This window comes from Lycium ferocissimum, chromosome 7, assembly GCF_029784015.1.
Source record: "Lycium ferocissimum isolate CSIRO_LF1 chromosome 7, AGI_CSIRO_Lferr_CH_V1, whole genome shotgun sequence".
In the NCBI taxonomy this organism is placed as follows: domain Eukaryota; kingdom Viridiplantae; phylum Streptophyta; class Magnoliopsida; order Solanales; family Solanaceae; genus Lycium; species Lycium ferocissimum.
This window is the reverse complement of record NC_081348.1, coordinates 19859984-19875824: the sequence shown is the minus strand read 5'-3', so window position 1 is coordinate 19875824 and position 15841 is coordinate 19859984. Positions and strand designations below refer to the sequence as shown.

General features: G+C 35.3%; 2 protein-coding genes across 4 annotated transcripts; both read right to left on the bottom strand.

The window, feature by feature from the left end:
- Window positions 1-463: 463 nt before the first annotated feature.
- LOC132062583 (3,9-dihydroxypterocarpan 6A-monooxygenase-like) lies at window positions 464-2755 on the bottom strand. Its single transcript, XM_059455123.1, has 2 exons — window positions 1751-2755; window positions 464-1165 (listed from the first exon to the last, which is right to left on the bottom strand). Exons 1-2 carry the CDS (start codon window positions 2648-2650, stop codon window positions 533-535), a joined length of 1533 nt encoding a protein of 510 aa, XP_059311106.1. The 5' UTR covers window positions 2651-2755; the 3' UTR covers window positions 464-532.
- Window positions 2756-6572: 3817 nt separating this feature from the next.
- LOC132063675 (uncharacterized) lies at window positions 6573-15573 on the bottom strand. 3 transcript variants are annotated; one of them, XM_059456338.1, is made up of 8 exons: window positions 15135-15573; window positions 13402-13578; window positions 13205-13313; window positions 11951-12057; window positions 11100-11231; window positions 10583-10720; window positions 9445-9654; window positions 6573-7235 (listed from the first exon to the last, which is right to left on the bottom strand). In XM_059456338.1, the coding sequence occupies exons 1-8, from the start codon at window positions 15477-15479 to the stop codon at window positions 6831-6833; spliced, it is 1623 nt and encodes a 540-aa protein (XP_059312321.1). In that variant the 5' UTR covers window positions 15480-15573; the 3' UTR covers window positions 6573-6830. The 3 variants fall into 3 exon arrangements, with proteins under 3 accessions (XP_059312321.1, XP_059312323.1, XP_059312324.1); XM_059456340.1 differs by having other exon boundaries at window positions 11951-12061; window positions 13215-13313; window positions 15135-15572; XM_059456341.1 differs by lacking the exon at window positions 11951-12057 and having other exon boundaries at window positions 13215-13313.
- Between the last annotated feature and the right edge of the window lie 268 nt (window positions 15574-15841).

The window sequence follows — 15841 nt, the reverse complement described above, 5'->3', positions numbered from 1 at the left end:
AGCGGATGATGCCATTTCACTTTTTGAAAGACGAGAATTGTGCCCAGGCGAATGTTATAACTGTGAATGTACTGATTGTCAAGAAGGCTATCTGATAAAATTCATAACAACATGGTCGAGATCATCAATACTCTAGCTAATATATATTTGCTGTGCTTATTGTAGCTTACATAAAGACAAACAATGTTGTCAATTAAAGCTTTGGAAACAGCTAAATCAATTATACATATTTTACTTTTAATTTTAACTGTGATTCTTGTTTAAGATGTTAATTATGTTGCATATTTGCTACAAAAAGCCTAGCGTCTACTTAAAAATAGGACCCGACTTGCTTTCATATCTCAAATCTAGATCCGCCTCTCAACCCTACTTGGACCACTTGCTTTCATATCTCAAGCTAGACTACAACCTGGTTGGCGGGTGGAGGAAGGCGTAAACTGACATCGTTATTGAAAATATAGATAAACTAATCATATTGTTAACCATTCTCGATATAAGGTGTTTGTTTAATGTAAATACTAATCGTCAAGTTTTACATAGATGGAAATGGATTAAGCCTAGCCACTGGAATACAAAGTAAAGGATGAGCTCTAGGAAGAGTGAGACCAGTTCCCTCTGCCATGTCCACTTTACCATTCACTCCACCACTAACCTTCCATTCAAAACACTGAATCATGACAGCAAGGCTTGTCTGAACAACTTGCAATGCTAAAGAAGTTCCAGGGCAGCTTCTTCGCCCGCTTCCAAATGGCAGAAACTGATAGTGTTGTCCCCTGACATCCAACTGATGACCTCTTTCGTCGCTAAGAAATCTTTCTGGTTTAAACTCAAGTGGATCTTCCCAATAATTTGGATCCCTATTAATAGACCAAACATTGACAAATACTCTAGTTTTTGCCGGTATATGATAGCCTTCAATGGAACAGTCTTCACTTGATTCTCTACCAATTATAGGACTAGTAGGATGTAATCTGAGAGTTTCTTTAACTATGGCTTGAAGGTATGGGAGGTTTGTGATGTCTGATTCTTTGACAAGTCGGTTCTTTCCAATGACAATATCAATTTCCTGTACTGCTTTCTGCATAATGCTTGGATGGTTAATCAGCTCTGATAGTGCCCACTCTGTTGTGATTGCTGAGGTATCAGTGCCAGCAGCAAATATGTCCTATTTAAAAAAATGAAATCCATTCAACAATTTTTATTCGTGCGGATGGGAAAAGATAAGATATGTGGAAGTAACAACCTTTCAAATGATTTTGTCATCATCGGAACTTTCTTTTTTCTGAGTACTCTATAGGTAACTGATTTTCAACTTTATCAGAATGAAAATGTATGAGAAAGATGGCAACTTATGGATTAACAATTCAATCAAAATTGGTGACTTAGAAGCAATAAAAAAGCATATTCTATTCCTAATCAGACAACCCTATTTGATTATTGTGATAATTTAAGATAATTGACATTTATCTCATTGACTAATTAGGCAAGCAAAGTTTAGCTATTCATCCCAAGAGCTTAAAGATTATACGCATGAACAGATTATAAATGATCTTCAAATATTTCTAATGATCTTCAAATATTTCATGTTATACTAAGTATAATCAAGGTTTTTGATCTTTATAGTCATTTCAGATGAACATCTACAGTCGATATAGTTTTCCTTATGATGCAACAAAGGCAGCGTGAAATTTAGGGAGAATTTCGCATATGGCTACCGGACTTTATCCACTATAACAGGTAAGAAACTTACAAGGATGAAAGCTTTGATGTTCTCTCTTGTCAGTCTCATCTCCGCGTGTTCATCATCTGCTATATCGAGAAGAATATCAAGAAGATCTTTCACGAATTCACTTCCATCATTGCTTTGATCTCTCATCCTCCTTGCTTCTTGGTGTTCATTGATGATCCTCTCCATCATCTGATCGAACCTGCCACTAACATCCTTAATCCTCGTTCTGAAACCTTGCAAATCCAAGTTCTTGCAAAACCAAATATAATCTGACAGATTAAATTTCCCACTGAGTTCAGCTATATCTTGAATCAGCTTCTTTACACTCCCAGCTTCATTTTGATTTTCGGAACACCTTTCTCTCATTATCATTCTTGAAATTACATTATTTGTGACCCTCAAAAGCTCAGCTTCTACATCTGTTTCCTCCCCTGCTTTGGCCTTCTGTAACAATAACATAACAAAACGTTTTATTTCATCGTGTCTTACAGGAAAAAGCAGGTCCAGCGTTCGACCACCAAGGAGGTCAGACATGATTATTTTCTTCATGAACTTCCAATAAGGTCCATAAGGGGCAAAAATGAAGTCTTTCGAGCCGTAAGTCAAGTAGTCTACTATAGCTGCTTGTGGTCGATTTAAAAAGGATATTTCATGAGTTTTTAGGAAAATTTTGGCCATTTCAGGTGATGAAACTACAAGAAAAGGCACAGAACCGAGCATTATGTGGATCAAAGGTCCATAGCGGTTTGAAAGCTTGTGAAGTGCCTGGTGAGGAATTGGACCAAGAAGGTGCAGGTGACCGATAATTGGCAAAGAAAAGGGGCTTGGAGGAAGGCGAGAATTCGTTCTATTTCTGAATAGAAACCAGATAAATATGCTAGAAGCTAGGCCAATTAACCAGTAGCCTTGGACATCAGCCATGCTTGCAACTTAAAGAATAGTCACAATACTTTCTGATGTTTGCTTATTTTCTGCAGTCTTTAACTTCTTCATAGTCCTAACTTGTAAAATTTGAGTCAAAGACAAAAATAATAATAGTAAGAAAAAGCAAATTGCTCAATTGGACAATTATTGATATCGCCAGGTTGTTGAATACAGCACGGCATTGACACGTTCCTGCATAAATTAACAAAGATATGAAACCTGTTTTTTAGGACCCGTTTGGCCATAAGAATTTTTCACTTTTTATCGGAAAATGTTTGGCCAAAAACCTGTTTTCATTTTCAGTACTTTCAAACAATCAAATATTCTTTGCAAAACTATAACCAAACACAATTTCATCTTCAACTCCAACTTCAAAATTTCAAATAAAGTGAAAAATATTTGGTTTTCATGGCCAAATGCCTACTTAATGTTTTCTAATCGACAAGTTCCCCATATGACGAAGTCATCTCAGTAGGAAAAGCAAATAAAGAACTAGGAATTAAGACAAATAAATTGAAACAAGGGGAGTATCATTTTATACCAATTTTACCCTTACTATTAATACTTTAATTATTTTCAATTCATTCTAATGACTTTCAATATATAATAAGTGACATGGAGGGACGAACACAGCAGTCCCTCCTTGTACCTGCTGCTTCACGAATTGTACCCGCATTAAATTCTTGTACCTTGAGCTATATAATTTGTACACTTTATCCAACTATTTTTATATCCCATGTAGACATGTGTTATAGTACTTAATATTTATTCCCTTCTCATGTATAGACGTATGCACTTTAAATTTAATTCTCCGACACATTTATTTCCTCCGTGCACTTTTATTTGTTCATTTTTTAATGCAATTCAATTTTAATTCTCCTACACAAATTTATTTCCTCCGTGCACTTTAATTTGTTCATGTTTGACTTTTCACATTCTTTGACAATTAATAAATCTCACGTGGATATATGTCATAGTAATGAATATTTATTCTCTTCTCATGTATACATGTGTGCACTTCTATTTTAATTCTCCGACACATATTTATTTCCTCCGTGCACTTTTACTTGTTCATTTTTGAATTTTCACGTTATTTAAGAATTAATAAATGAAGTACTCCTTCCGTCCCATATTACTTGGCCACATTACTATACTTGACTTTTTACGTTCTTTAAGAATTAATAAAAATGAAGTACTCCCTTCGTCCATATTACTTGGCCACATTACTAAAAATATATGTCTATTTTTCTATTCTATATTTATCTTCTTTTCTGTTGCTATTACCTCCGTTTTCCTTCTTTGTCAATACTTTAAACGTGAAGAGAGAACGAACAATAGCAATGCAAATTTGCACCAGAAGTTATTTTAATGCTCCTACACATAACTTGTTCACTTTTGACTTTTCACGTTTTTTGAAAATTAATAAATCAAGTATATATTTTATCATATTATCCATATTTATTGATATATCGTCTCAATAGCCTCAGAAAATGATTTGAAAATGAATAATTAATGTGAAGGGTAAAATAAGAAGAAGAAATTTTTTTTTCTTGATATGTTAACATCGACAAGTAAAAGTAAAGGGAGGGAGTGACATTTATCCCCATTTTCCTTCATTGTCAATACTTTACTTATTTACTCTCCTTTGCAGTCTCTGATTATTGTTTCTTTACATTTATAAAATGTATTACTTTATATTTTCATTTCAGAATTAAAATTTGGTGATTAATGATATAACATATATCTTTCTAATTTTGATTTCTTTGTAACAATTAATATAAAAATATATAATATATTTTTTAATTAATTTAATAAAAATATTTTAATCCAATATATACAACAAAATGATTTTTATGTTTGGATCTGAATAGTTACTTAATTGAAATGGATATCAACCTGTCGGTATACATATAAAATATTAAAGAATTTAAAAGAAAAAATTTAGAATCAAAATATTAATTTTCCCTCATATTCTTACTAGTTTTCTTTTACATCAATGAACAACTTTCATTGTCATGATAATGATAAAAAAGCCCGACTCTTTCCATCTCAAAGACTTTTAATTGCAACTAAAGTGATGGTACATAAAATACATTTTGTATATATAATAACAATTAGAATGTTTTTAAAAGTTATTTTCAAAATACAAACCTTAAAGACCGGCTAATTAAAGTGAATAGAAAAGTATTAAAGCCGTGCATTGCGCACGGCATGTATTGCTAGTATAATAATAAGTGGTGATATAATAAAATTATCATTTTATTTATTACTTCCTAAAAAATGTGTCAAGTCAAACACAAATAGAGAAAGTATCAATTTTTTGGTCCATCTAGGTATGTGCACCAATAACTTGAGCATATTGAATGGCAACTCCGTAAAATATCTAAGAAAACATCAAGTCAAAGGATTCTACCAGATGGTTCAACTTACAAGGATACAGCTCCAACAGAATACACCTTAGTTTTAAGGGCAGAGGCTGAGATGAAAGGGCAAAGATGTCATCACCACCTCCCAATTACGGCAGATGGCAAACGGCAACAAGAAGTAGGCATCAACTCAGGATCTAGTTAATTGGCTACGTAATATAGAGCAACAAATAATTACTCCATTTGTCGAATTTATGTATACAGTTCGAATTTCTCGAGTCCAATAAGAAAATCATTGACCATGATTTATTCGTATGTCCTTTAAATATTTTAAATTGTTTCAATAAACACAAGCCATCAATTAATCATCTCGTAAAGGATTACTAATAACTAGAAGGAAGAAAAAAGTTTTAGCTTTGGAATCTTACAAGTTCAAAACCTAAGACCTGGATTTAGTTGGGTCAAGAAGTCTTCATTATAATGTTTCATTTCCGCATCTGCAATACACGATAGCTTCATCAGAAAAGGCCACCGAAGAGTAGGACAAGCCCGACATCCATAACAATTGAAGAAGCGGACCAGTTTGATTACCAACTTCTAGCTTGTATCGAAGAGAAGAAGGAGATATGAAGGAAAAAACATCTGATTGAAGAAGGGGGTTAAATTAGGCTAAATTGGATCTTGTATTTTGAAGTGAAGAGGAGAGCAAAAATAAAAGGGGTGAAAGTTATCCTTGGAAGCCACATCACATCAAAAAATAGCCTTTTCACATGCCTGTTTGATGTGGAACTCAGGCAAGTTGTCAAAGTGTCAAACTAATACACTCAGGCCCTACTACAAGTGTTTACAAGGTACGTTAAGCTATTTAAGTAAAAAATCGTGTTAATTTTAGGCGTGTCCGTATGTGTTGCCTTATTTTTTCTAAAATGGAGAGATCAGTTGATGAAATGACTTGAGGATACAAATGAAAGAATGAGGATGAGATAAAACCTCATCAGCTACCATGGTGGCTGTGCAGTGCGGTCATGGTGGATTGACAAGAAGGAAATCAATGGGCTAAAGGCTTACCTACTCACAGTTTTTTCAACTGCCGTTACCTTGAATCTGAGAGTGGGAATCATGATGGACGGACTGCGGCACTGTGGACCTCAAGAATTAAGGCAAGATTTAACTCTAAATTCTTGATATTAGTTTGAATTTCATTATGGTTGTAGAAACCCTAGCTTTTACGACTTGACTATGATATGATTAAACTATCTAAATTAATAATAGTGTTAAATGAACTGCCAACTGACAGTTAACGCTTTGATGCAGCTTTACTTTATTTTATATTGTCCATTAAATTAAAGCGTGCTAATGCATGCTTGAGTGATGCTTCGAGGGAGGGATGCTCAAGGGTAAAAAGGGGAAATCATCCAAAAGAAGTTTGAGGTAATTCTCGTGAATATTGGAAGGCACAAACATAAAAATTAATAATAATGAAAATAATAAAACACTCAACACCTAGGGCTCAAATTTATTTCTCAAGTAAATTCCAGAGGAATAATTAGAGATAAAAGAAATTAAGACGTTGAAATATAAGCTCCAAATGAACCTATTTACAACCAGAAGCTGCAGGGTGTTAAAAAAAAATGTACAATTCGCGATCTTCGACCTGCCAATCATTTTGCCTAACGTTTCTTCTTTCTTTCTCTGAATATTCTACACTAACTTTTAACTCTTCAAAAAGCTAAATACATTTTTGACAAAAGAAGTAACAACAAAAGCACGACCCTCAAAGAATGGGGAAAAAAAGGCCACAGGATTCCTCCTCATGTAAAACCAAATGGGAAACACGTAATTGGAAAACCTCCATGGCACAGGTGCAGACCTCCAGAATCTATCCTGTTTCTTGAGACTACCCTGCCAAAAAGTAAGCTTTCGGTATGACCTTGCAATTTATATCCCTTTGCATCATAAAAGGCTCCGGTAGTGTCCGAGTTGAACACATCTTTATTTTTATCTTTCTCAAAATGCTTAAGGTAACTCCTCAAGTCCTCCCGAGTCTGATTGCTTTCTGGTGATTTCTGACCAAAAGAGAACTGGATTTGTTCTCCCCTCACTGGAACACTGCCTATTTGCTTGACTTGATATGGTAGATGTTCATCATTGTAGCTGTTAGCTGTTAAACTTGAATCTTCATGACTATCGACGCGCTGAATGTGGCTGGCCATTATCTGTTAGAAGGAAATCAACTTTAGGTATGACCAAACTGTAATCCACCATCACGATTCTTCACTGTATTTTAAGATGCTGTTGTGTGAATATGACTAAGGGTAGGGGAAGGAGAAAAAGAGAGTATCAATTCATAGGTTCATGACCATATGAGTTTTCATGAAATTCAAGGTTGCTTCGTCAGCTCGCTTAAGGCGATGAACAAACAAGTGAAATAGGGCCTAGGCATGGCAATTCAATACATAATTTGCTAGTCTAGACCTAGGAATGCTAGAGCTTTGCTGCCAGAGGAGGCTAGTTGAGTTTATTGTATATGCATCAAGATTCATACTTTACAAACAAGGCTTATGGAGGTGGCATATTGAATATCTCTCAAGCTCACCATATCTGCAACCTATGTGAAATAAAATTAAAATGAACAAAAAGGGACAGTTTCAATGGAAGTTGTATCTCCATTTACACAGGAGGCAGGATATAATCTAGGGAGGCTAATAAAACTGAATTTGCAAAGCAATAATAGGTGATCGTCCAGTTTCTATACAATCTCAATCCCATTAGGGGTCTACAATTTTCTTTTATTTTTTTGAATGAGAAGAAACGTTCTTGATTTGGATTTATGAGGGGTCTACAAAATTCTTCTTTGATAACCGAGAAATTTGAGGACCAATGACGTACGGTTTGCAACTTGGTGGAACAAGGGTCCGCCCCTTTACCCTTCTCCACTTATATACCAGCTTTTCGTCTATGGCAGAGTTCGAACTTGTGATCTAACCCACACTTCACACGTTGTACTCTTACCGCTAGAACAAAGCCCGTGAGGGGTTTATAAATTTGAGAAGAAAATTGATGAATCTCCAAGATGACTCAAATAGGCATCAGTCAATCTTTCCATAGTACAAGCAGTAGAGTAAAATACTATCATGCCTTAAATGTTCCTTCTTTTTTAGTCCCAATAAAGTATTCTCGCGTAAATCATAGTTTGCATCCCGTATCAATCTTGACCAGTTAAAATTATATTCTCATCTGTCTTTCTATTTCATTATTCAACTTTAGGATTATCACCGTAAATTTGACTAAACACTTTACAGCTTTTACAATATCTCATCTCACTTTGTTTTAGACACTGCTTCATTTCGTATAATACTGATGATTTCTCTTTCAAGGGTTCCGCCCCATAAATAGTAAGGAAAGCTTTAGTTGCGCAGCTGATCCCGTCAGAGCAAGTGACCCCATGTTATATTAGCATCTCTTTTGGTTTGTAGGCTTGGATCAATAAAAGCTTGAGTTCTTATCTGTTCTCATTTTAGAATAATGCGGGAGAAACACTCGCGGTCTAGTGCTTTATCCTGCGCCTTTTGACTGCCTCACAAACTTCCTCTATATTGTTAACCGATGTGCCTGTTTAGCATCTCTTCTTCAATAAATTCTTTCCTTCATCCAAGACAAAACTATGTAATACTCCCTCTGTTCTCTTCTCAACCTAATCTATTGATCATGACACAAGAATGCAAGACATATGCAGAATTGCAGGTACACTAAACAATACTCCCTCCCTTGCATTTTATATATTTCCTTATTACTCTATTCCAAAACCATTCTACATTTTAAAATAATTTAACTAAAAACTTCCCATTTTACCCTTAGTGTGACATTCATTTATAGCCACAGAAATCTCATGGTATGTTTAAGACCATAAGTTCCAAACGTTTTCCTTCTTAAACTTCATGCCCAGTCAAACTATGCCATATCAATTGAAACGGAGGGAAGTATAGCAAGGCAAAACAACATAACACACTAACATAAATGACGTCAACTCTACTTCCACCACATGCAGATAGAACCTATAACCAGCAACGATAGGGCATCTATTGAAGGACTTGTTGGGCATTAACATCGAGTCTTTCAGTTGCAGTCTACACTACTAGGGTAATTATATGAGTTATTAAGATGACTTTAGTTGTCAAAATGAACAAGAAAATACATATGTGTTGACTGTTGATACCCAAGGAAGCAATGATATGCTAATCACCTCAGGAGCATATGAGGAGTAGTCCACCACAGTGTTGACTGTTGAGACAGCACCCTTTCAATGAATCAGTAAAAAACCAGTGTTTCAAGTATTTAAAGATCAGACGATTTTGATGCTGAATAATGAAGTTAAAACCTTTGCCAGATCGAGAGAGGAACCTGTTTGTAGTTGGAGTAACTTACCGGGAAAGACGTAGAAATAGCGCTTGGACTCCCTAGTAGGACAGGAGCGGTTACACCAGTTGTTGTAGTAGCTCCAACAGAGCTGTGAGATGGGTATTCTGGTGCTGAGAAATCAGAGCTATCAAAAGTTGATATGGATACACATTCATCGAAGTATGTCAGTGCTTCTTCAGTAAGACGTTTTGACATTTTTTTCCTCTCATTACTTCTCTGCAGTGAAAATATAAGGACAAAGAGTGTAAGCATACATAGTAAGAGGTCCAAAAATTATGGCACAGAAGACTCATTCTAAATTGTTCAGATGCCAATACCATGAGTTCAAGATGCATTAAGTAATTGCCGAAGTTGAATGGCAAGAAAGATGAAAGTAACAACAGGACATGACCAAGCAACTTCATATCATTTTATCTTGTATGTGTAATACTTGCACCTTCTGGTGGATGCCATCACTTCTAATCTAGTCTTGTTCTGTATAACTGCACATCCATCTAAAAATTCACATTTCTACACCACATCTTGTGGATAAGTTGAGCCTTCTGGCAACCATGGTGTCACAGTTTTATAGAACTCGCATTTCACTTTGGTAAATGATTTCTTATCGCAGCAGTCCTGTAGAACTACTCCATTTCAGCCATCTTCTTTTAATTCCATATGCTCTTCATCCAGAAAAAAAGGAGGGGGGAAATATTGAATAAGGAAATGTTAAAAGGTATCTATGCAACCACGAGATTGTAGTTGGATCTCGAGATACGGGATCCAGAAACCAAAAAAGAATGTAAGGAATGAAAAAGGATATTCTTGTAAGAAGTGGTCACTCTCTAGAGGTAAGAAAGAAGAAAAGACGAAAAGGCCAGCCACTCCCTTAATCTCAAGCCAGATGATGAAAAAGAGAACTCTGATGCACCTATTTCTACATATACTGCTGCATACACACTGTGACTGTTACTAATAGTTCAGTTTGCTCTCATAGCATCCAAGATGCCCTGGAAAACCACTAACATTGCAGCTAAATAAACAAGTCTACCTCCTTACATGCTACATCAACAGGACATTGATATAGCTTAAATTTTGCACTTTCCTTTTTCCCGTTTTCTATTAAAGTTGGAGATGGAGAAGGCAAAACACAGAGAAAACCTACTTTTCTTCCTGCACGAGATCTCTGAGGAGGTTGGGGCTTTGGATCAGACAGTATCTCCTTCAGAATCCTACTTATCTCCTGGCCTCGATGCTCTTCAACAGCCAGATCTGATCGAAGTTTTCTAGCCCGCTCTTCAGACTGCAAATTTTATGTAACAGAGAATTTCAGCAATGGATGATAACGAAATAGAAAGAGAAAAATACAATTACAATTATAACACTGACATACTCCACATGCAGAAGCCTAAAGTAAAATGTACTCCCCACGACAGACCTCTAAAGGACCCCAAGAAAACAGAATCCTTTTAAGTATGTATTCAAGCTTGTTGGCATTAGGAACCATGATATCAGCATATTCTTTAGTTTTATCCCTATCGCCAACCGGAAAACTAGCAAAAACTAATAAGTCAAACAACACAAAACTGGTGTACTTTCACTTTTAACAATAGATACAGAAGCCCCATATAAGAATGGCCAAAAGAATTATCCCTCTACCAATCTTCAATGAAAGAAATCACCTCATCAAGTTTTCTGGCATATTCCCTTCTAATGTCTGAAACTAATTCAACAGCCTCAGGGTTGACCAAGTTAGGTGGGATATCAGCAACATTAGCAGTTGTAAGAGCATTAACATTGTTCCTTCGGATAGCCTAAAATAAACGCAAAATAAGAAAATATGTAAGAGAGACAACTTTTTAAGTAAAAGGCATGCATAAAAACAGTATATGCTTAAGCTGAAAATAGATTAATCTTTATCCCAGGAAAAAAAAAATTGAAGATACATTAATAACAATATTTCCATGACCAACATGGATAATGAAAACCAGACATCCTTCCGCAGACAGAAAAAAAATTCACCTTTCACAAGTCTTTTGATTTCCATTATCTCTATTTATCAAAATCCATGTGCATATTTGTATCAATTACCGAAACGACTTAAAAGGCCACACGCATATTCATATTAATGACCAAAATGATTAAATAGCCTCACACATATGCATATTAATGACCAAAATGGATTAAAGAGCAACATGCATAATCAAAGTAATAACTTGAGGATCCTCACAAAAATAAGACTCACATCCTTGCAGAATCAAACTTGTAAGACGCCACTTATCAAAACAGAAAAGTATTTGAAAAGCATTAATCGAATATCCTCAAATAGGACAGCTAAAATTACCAACTGTCTCTAATTAAATCTTTAAAAAGGGGCACACGGCAAAAGTGAAGCAGGAGGTGTAAATAATTCTTTAAATCTATACACTAATTTAACGCATAGACAGACCCTCAAACTTGTTATATACCATCAGATACCAGGACACTTACTAGAGGCAATTATTCTTGTATCCATGATACCATTTGAACTTACATCTTCAAGGTCAGTCTGAATATCAGAAATAGCACGCCTCACTTCGAAACGAACAGTCTCATATATTCCGCTAGTAGCAGTATCAGCACCCCACTGGTCGCTTCGAACTGACTGAAATATAATTAAGATACAAAACAATGTTACAGAGTTTCTACAGAAATGGAGGGAATCAAGGTTTTTGTTCCTTAACTATTCAGCCTCTGACAATTTTATTCCCTGGTTTCTGAAGTTCCTATCCAAGTCCCCCAATTATATCACATTACAAGTTTGTTTCCACAGAACTAAGTCAAACATCATCAAATTTTAGTAGAGAATGATTTTTACTTTTCAATTGGTAGATATATAAGTATAGTTCATTCAATACAAGTGAAAATGAAACTGTTGAATATTCTTGAGCAAATGAACTAGAACAACAAAAGTTTCAGTATCAAGCTTTTTGTTTTTCCTGATCATATAGGTGTATAATCAACATATAGCATAAGCAGTTAAGGAGCGCTGAATAAATTTCTAAACTTAATGTCATTAGAGAAAAACTTGTTTGTCTTTAACCAATAGTCAATGTAAAATGAAAGAGATGTGAAAAATCCACTTCCGGATGCCTCGCTTCCAACTGATGGAGACTTCAACAAACCCACCTGCAACCCCTCAAACCTAGTGAACCCAAAAAACTTACCTTCTCCTAGCAAACTAGTAAAATCCATCCATCCATCTCCACAACCCCTTCCCCCAACACATCACCATCTCTAAGTCTACCGCCGGGGCTCCCAACTCTAGCATAAACTAGTGACCTCTTTTCCTAATTTGCTTTTCTTAATCAAGAGTATACCCGCCTACAGAAAATACCAAGCATGAAAGTTAGGAGAGAGACGTGACCCCGTGCATAGTGCAAGTTGTTTCTTCACATCTTACTTCATCCTTTATCTTTTTCAGCTTGGAATTTGAAAAGCCAAAAGCAGGTAAAAGTAGTTCTTCCAACAATTTTAAAGCTTTTTGGATTGGTCAAAAGAGAAAGAGTAACCAGAGGACAAACTCCGCTGGCGGAATAGAAGAATGGGAATTGAGAAATAAGAAGACAAATATCCCAGACATTCAATTGTTGGAGAACAAATAATATACTTTCTTGCAAGAAATGTGACGCTCATTTCTGTTTGACGTGCTCTATAAACATACTCTCTAAACAGTGTTGAGCAAGAGAGGTGATTATTACATAGTTAGATAGTAGTTAGATAGGCAGAAGTACAATATGCTCCAAACAAGAACTCACCTTCATTTGCTCACAAACAGCTTTTATGGTCTTCTCTTCGGCTTCTGACAAAGAACATGCTGAAACTCCATCTTCCCAATTTGAAATATGCAGACTACTCTGGAAAAGAAAACGATATCTGAGATCATAACTGCAGCCTAAAATATTTGAAAATAGTTATTATGCTACCACACAAAATAATACTCACAGCAGAATCATCTTCAGAATATTCAGTGACTTGACTATGCCTCGTTGCTCCTGCTAAGCTCTTGGTCTGGCTGCTTCTATCAGTGTCATCTCTAACTAAATTGGAATTTTTGGAACTGTTAGCTACCTTTTTCGATGAAACTCTCTGGACAGTGTTTGACTGTAGCTCCTTTTCACTCTAAGATCATATCAAATTTAAAGTAAGAATCTAGCACGTAAAAAAACCCAACCTGAATACGATTCTGACACAGTAAAAAAATAAGAAACTGTAAAAGCAAGTGTGATATAGCACAGATCACACATATATAGTAGACAACTGCCAACATACATGTTTGGTTTCTGTAATAAATACAACTCAACAACAACATCATACCCAGTATAGTCTCACCAGTGGGGTCTGGGGAGGGTGAGGTGTACCCCGACCTTTGTTTTGTAGAGAGGTTATTTCCGATAGACCCTCAGTTCAAGAGAATCGTTTTTCATAACATGGTTTGAAAAAAGTGCAAGCGTAAAAAGGTATTATGAAATTATTGAAGAAAGAAAAGTACTGACAGTACAAATATTAAAGATAACCGAACTACCGAAGTAAAAGAAACAAAATCGAAGAATAAGATAATGCTAGCATACTGATAATAGCTCATCATATATAATACCCTTTTCAGAGCAAACAGCATAAATTCTTTTACTACTTAAAATTTAGAAAGCAGTTAGCACGATATATTTTTTCCTGTGATTGTCAAATTCAACTATTATGAATAATATCTATATACGTTTGTGAAGCAGACTGAATAGCATCTATATAGAAACTACGCAATCACATCCAATAGCAATAATAGTTCACCAAGTCCTTCCCAGTTTGCTACTTTCACCGAAAGTGATGCGCATTGCATCAATCATACTACGAGCATATGCCAACTATCTGTTCAAATTCTCTCTTCATCTACTTTGTCTGCCAATTTCAATCAGCAGTAAATCATCCAAAGACGATTTAAAATTTCGACACGCAACGACATAGTAAGTGTTAACATAAACTATACTTCCAGCTTAGACATAACATTTCAGATTCACCCACTACCTCCAAACTCCAAAGTCAAACTACCATTCCATACTAAAACAGAATAAATGATAAAAGGAAAAATCAAAATTTGCACAATCTGATTCTCTTAATCACAACTAACTGCATTTTGAAGTCAAAACTCCGATATGTTACATCAGATAATTGCTTAAATATTATTTATAACCAAAATCATAATTATTTCCCCACATTCTTATCCTAGTTTACTTTTGTTTCCAAATGTTAACGTCTACATGAGAAATATCACTCCAAAACCTGATCAAAATTTATCCAAAAAAATCAAATTCTGCAGCATCTAATACTACTCTAAATCACAATTAACTGCATTTTGAAGTCAAAACTCTGATATTTCACATCAAACAACTGCTCCAAATTTTCTATAACCAAATTCCTAATTATTTGATAGCATTTTTATCCTAGTTTACTTTTGTTTCCCAAATGTTAAAGCATATATGAGAAATCTCACTCCAACAACAGGTCAAATTAATCTAAAGGACAACTAATTGGTACACTTAATCCAATTCACAAAACCGAAACTTCCAAAAATTGTAAAACGAAACATCAGATTACAAAACCTCATAAGCACTCCAAAGACAGGTCAAATTGATTAAAAAGACAACTACTTCCAAAATTGAAGAACAAAACATGAAATTACAAACCTCATAAGCAGATCCATAATGTCCTCTCGAAACAGACCGACCTCGAACCCTAGAAACACTCCTTCCAATCCCATTTTTAACACCTGAGCAGCCTCTCGTAACTGTCCTTCCCCTCTCTTCACTTCTCCTATTAACACCTAAATTATTCTCCTTTTCTTTTACCTCATTATTCTCCGTACAGAAAAGAGGATTATCGCATTTATTAGAGAATTCTGAATCAATATCGATTCTGGAAATAGCGCTTACACTTAAGGAACGCTTTCGTATAAGAGAAGGAGCTTTGGATGATGTGGAGTTTGTGGTTGTTCCTCTACGTGAAGTGGATTTGAAAGCGGATGTTGCCATTTTTTGCAAATTGTCACGAGTTTTTTGTGAAGGTTTTAATGAAAATGAAGAATGTTTTTGGAGAGAAAGCGGAAATTACGAGAAAATGATTAAAGGGTGAGGTAAAGACAAATGATTTATTCGCCTTTCTAAAGTGGCGTGTTGACCAACGGAGTAAGAAGAATTGAGGTAACGTTGATTGAAAACTATTAATTTGTGTTTAGACATGAGATTATTAATTTAAGAGAATGAAAAGGTTTGTGAGTTCACACGTGGCATAAACATCTTCAGCTCCATTTTTCTTACCACTCTAACAATATCAATCAAGCAGCATTTTACTCCTTCAGTCTTTATCTGTCTTCTCTGCCTTTTATTTCATGTGT

Excerpts from the sequence above, each read along its gene's own strand:
- LOC132062583 (XM_059455123.1), bottom strand. The coding sequence starts at position 2,650 with ATGGCTGATGTCCAAGGCTACTGGTTAATTGGCCTAGCTTCTAGCATA. Across the intron at positions 1,166-1,750 it reads ACATCAAAGCTTTCATCCTT|GACATATTTGCTGCTGGCAC; the intron begins GTAAGTTTCTTA and ends TTTTTTAAATAG.
- LOC132063675 (XM_059456338.1), bottom strand. The coding sequence starts at position 15,479 with ATGGCAACATCCGCTTTCAAATCCACTTCACGTAGAGGAACAACCACA. Across the intron at positions 12,058-13,204 it reads GCAAATGAAGGTGAGTTCTT|TTCGAAGCGACCAGTGGGGT; the intron begins GTTTGGAGCATA and ends TATTTCAGTCAG. Across the intron at positions 10,721-11,099 it reads ATGCCAGAAAACTTGATGAG|TCTGAAGAGCGGGCTAGAAA; the intron begins GTGATTTCTTTC and ends TAAAATTTGCAG.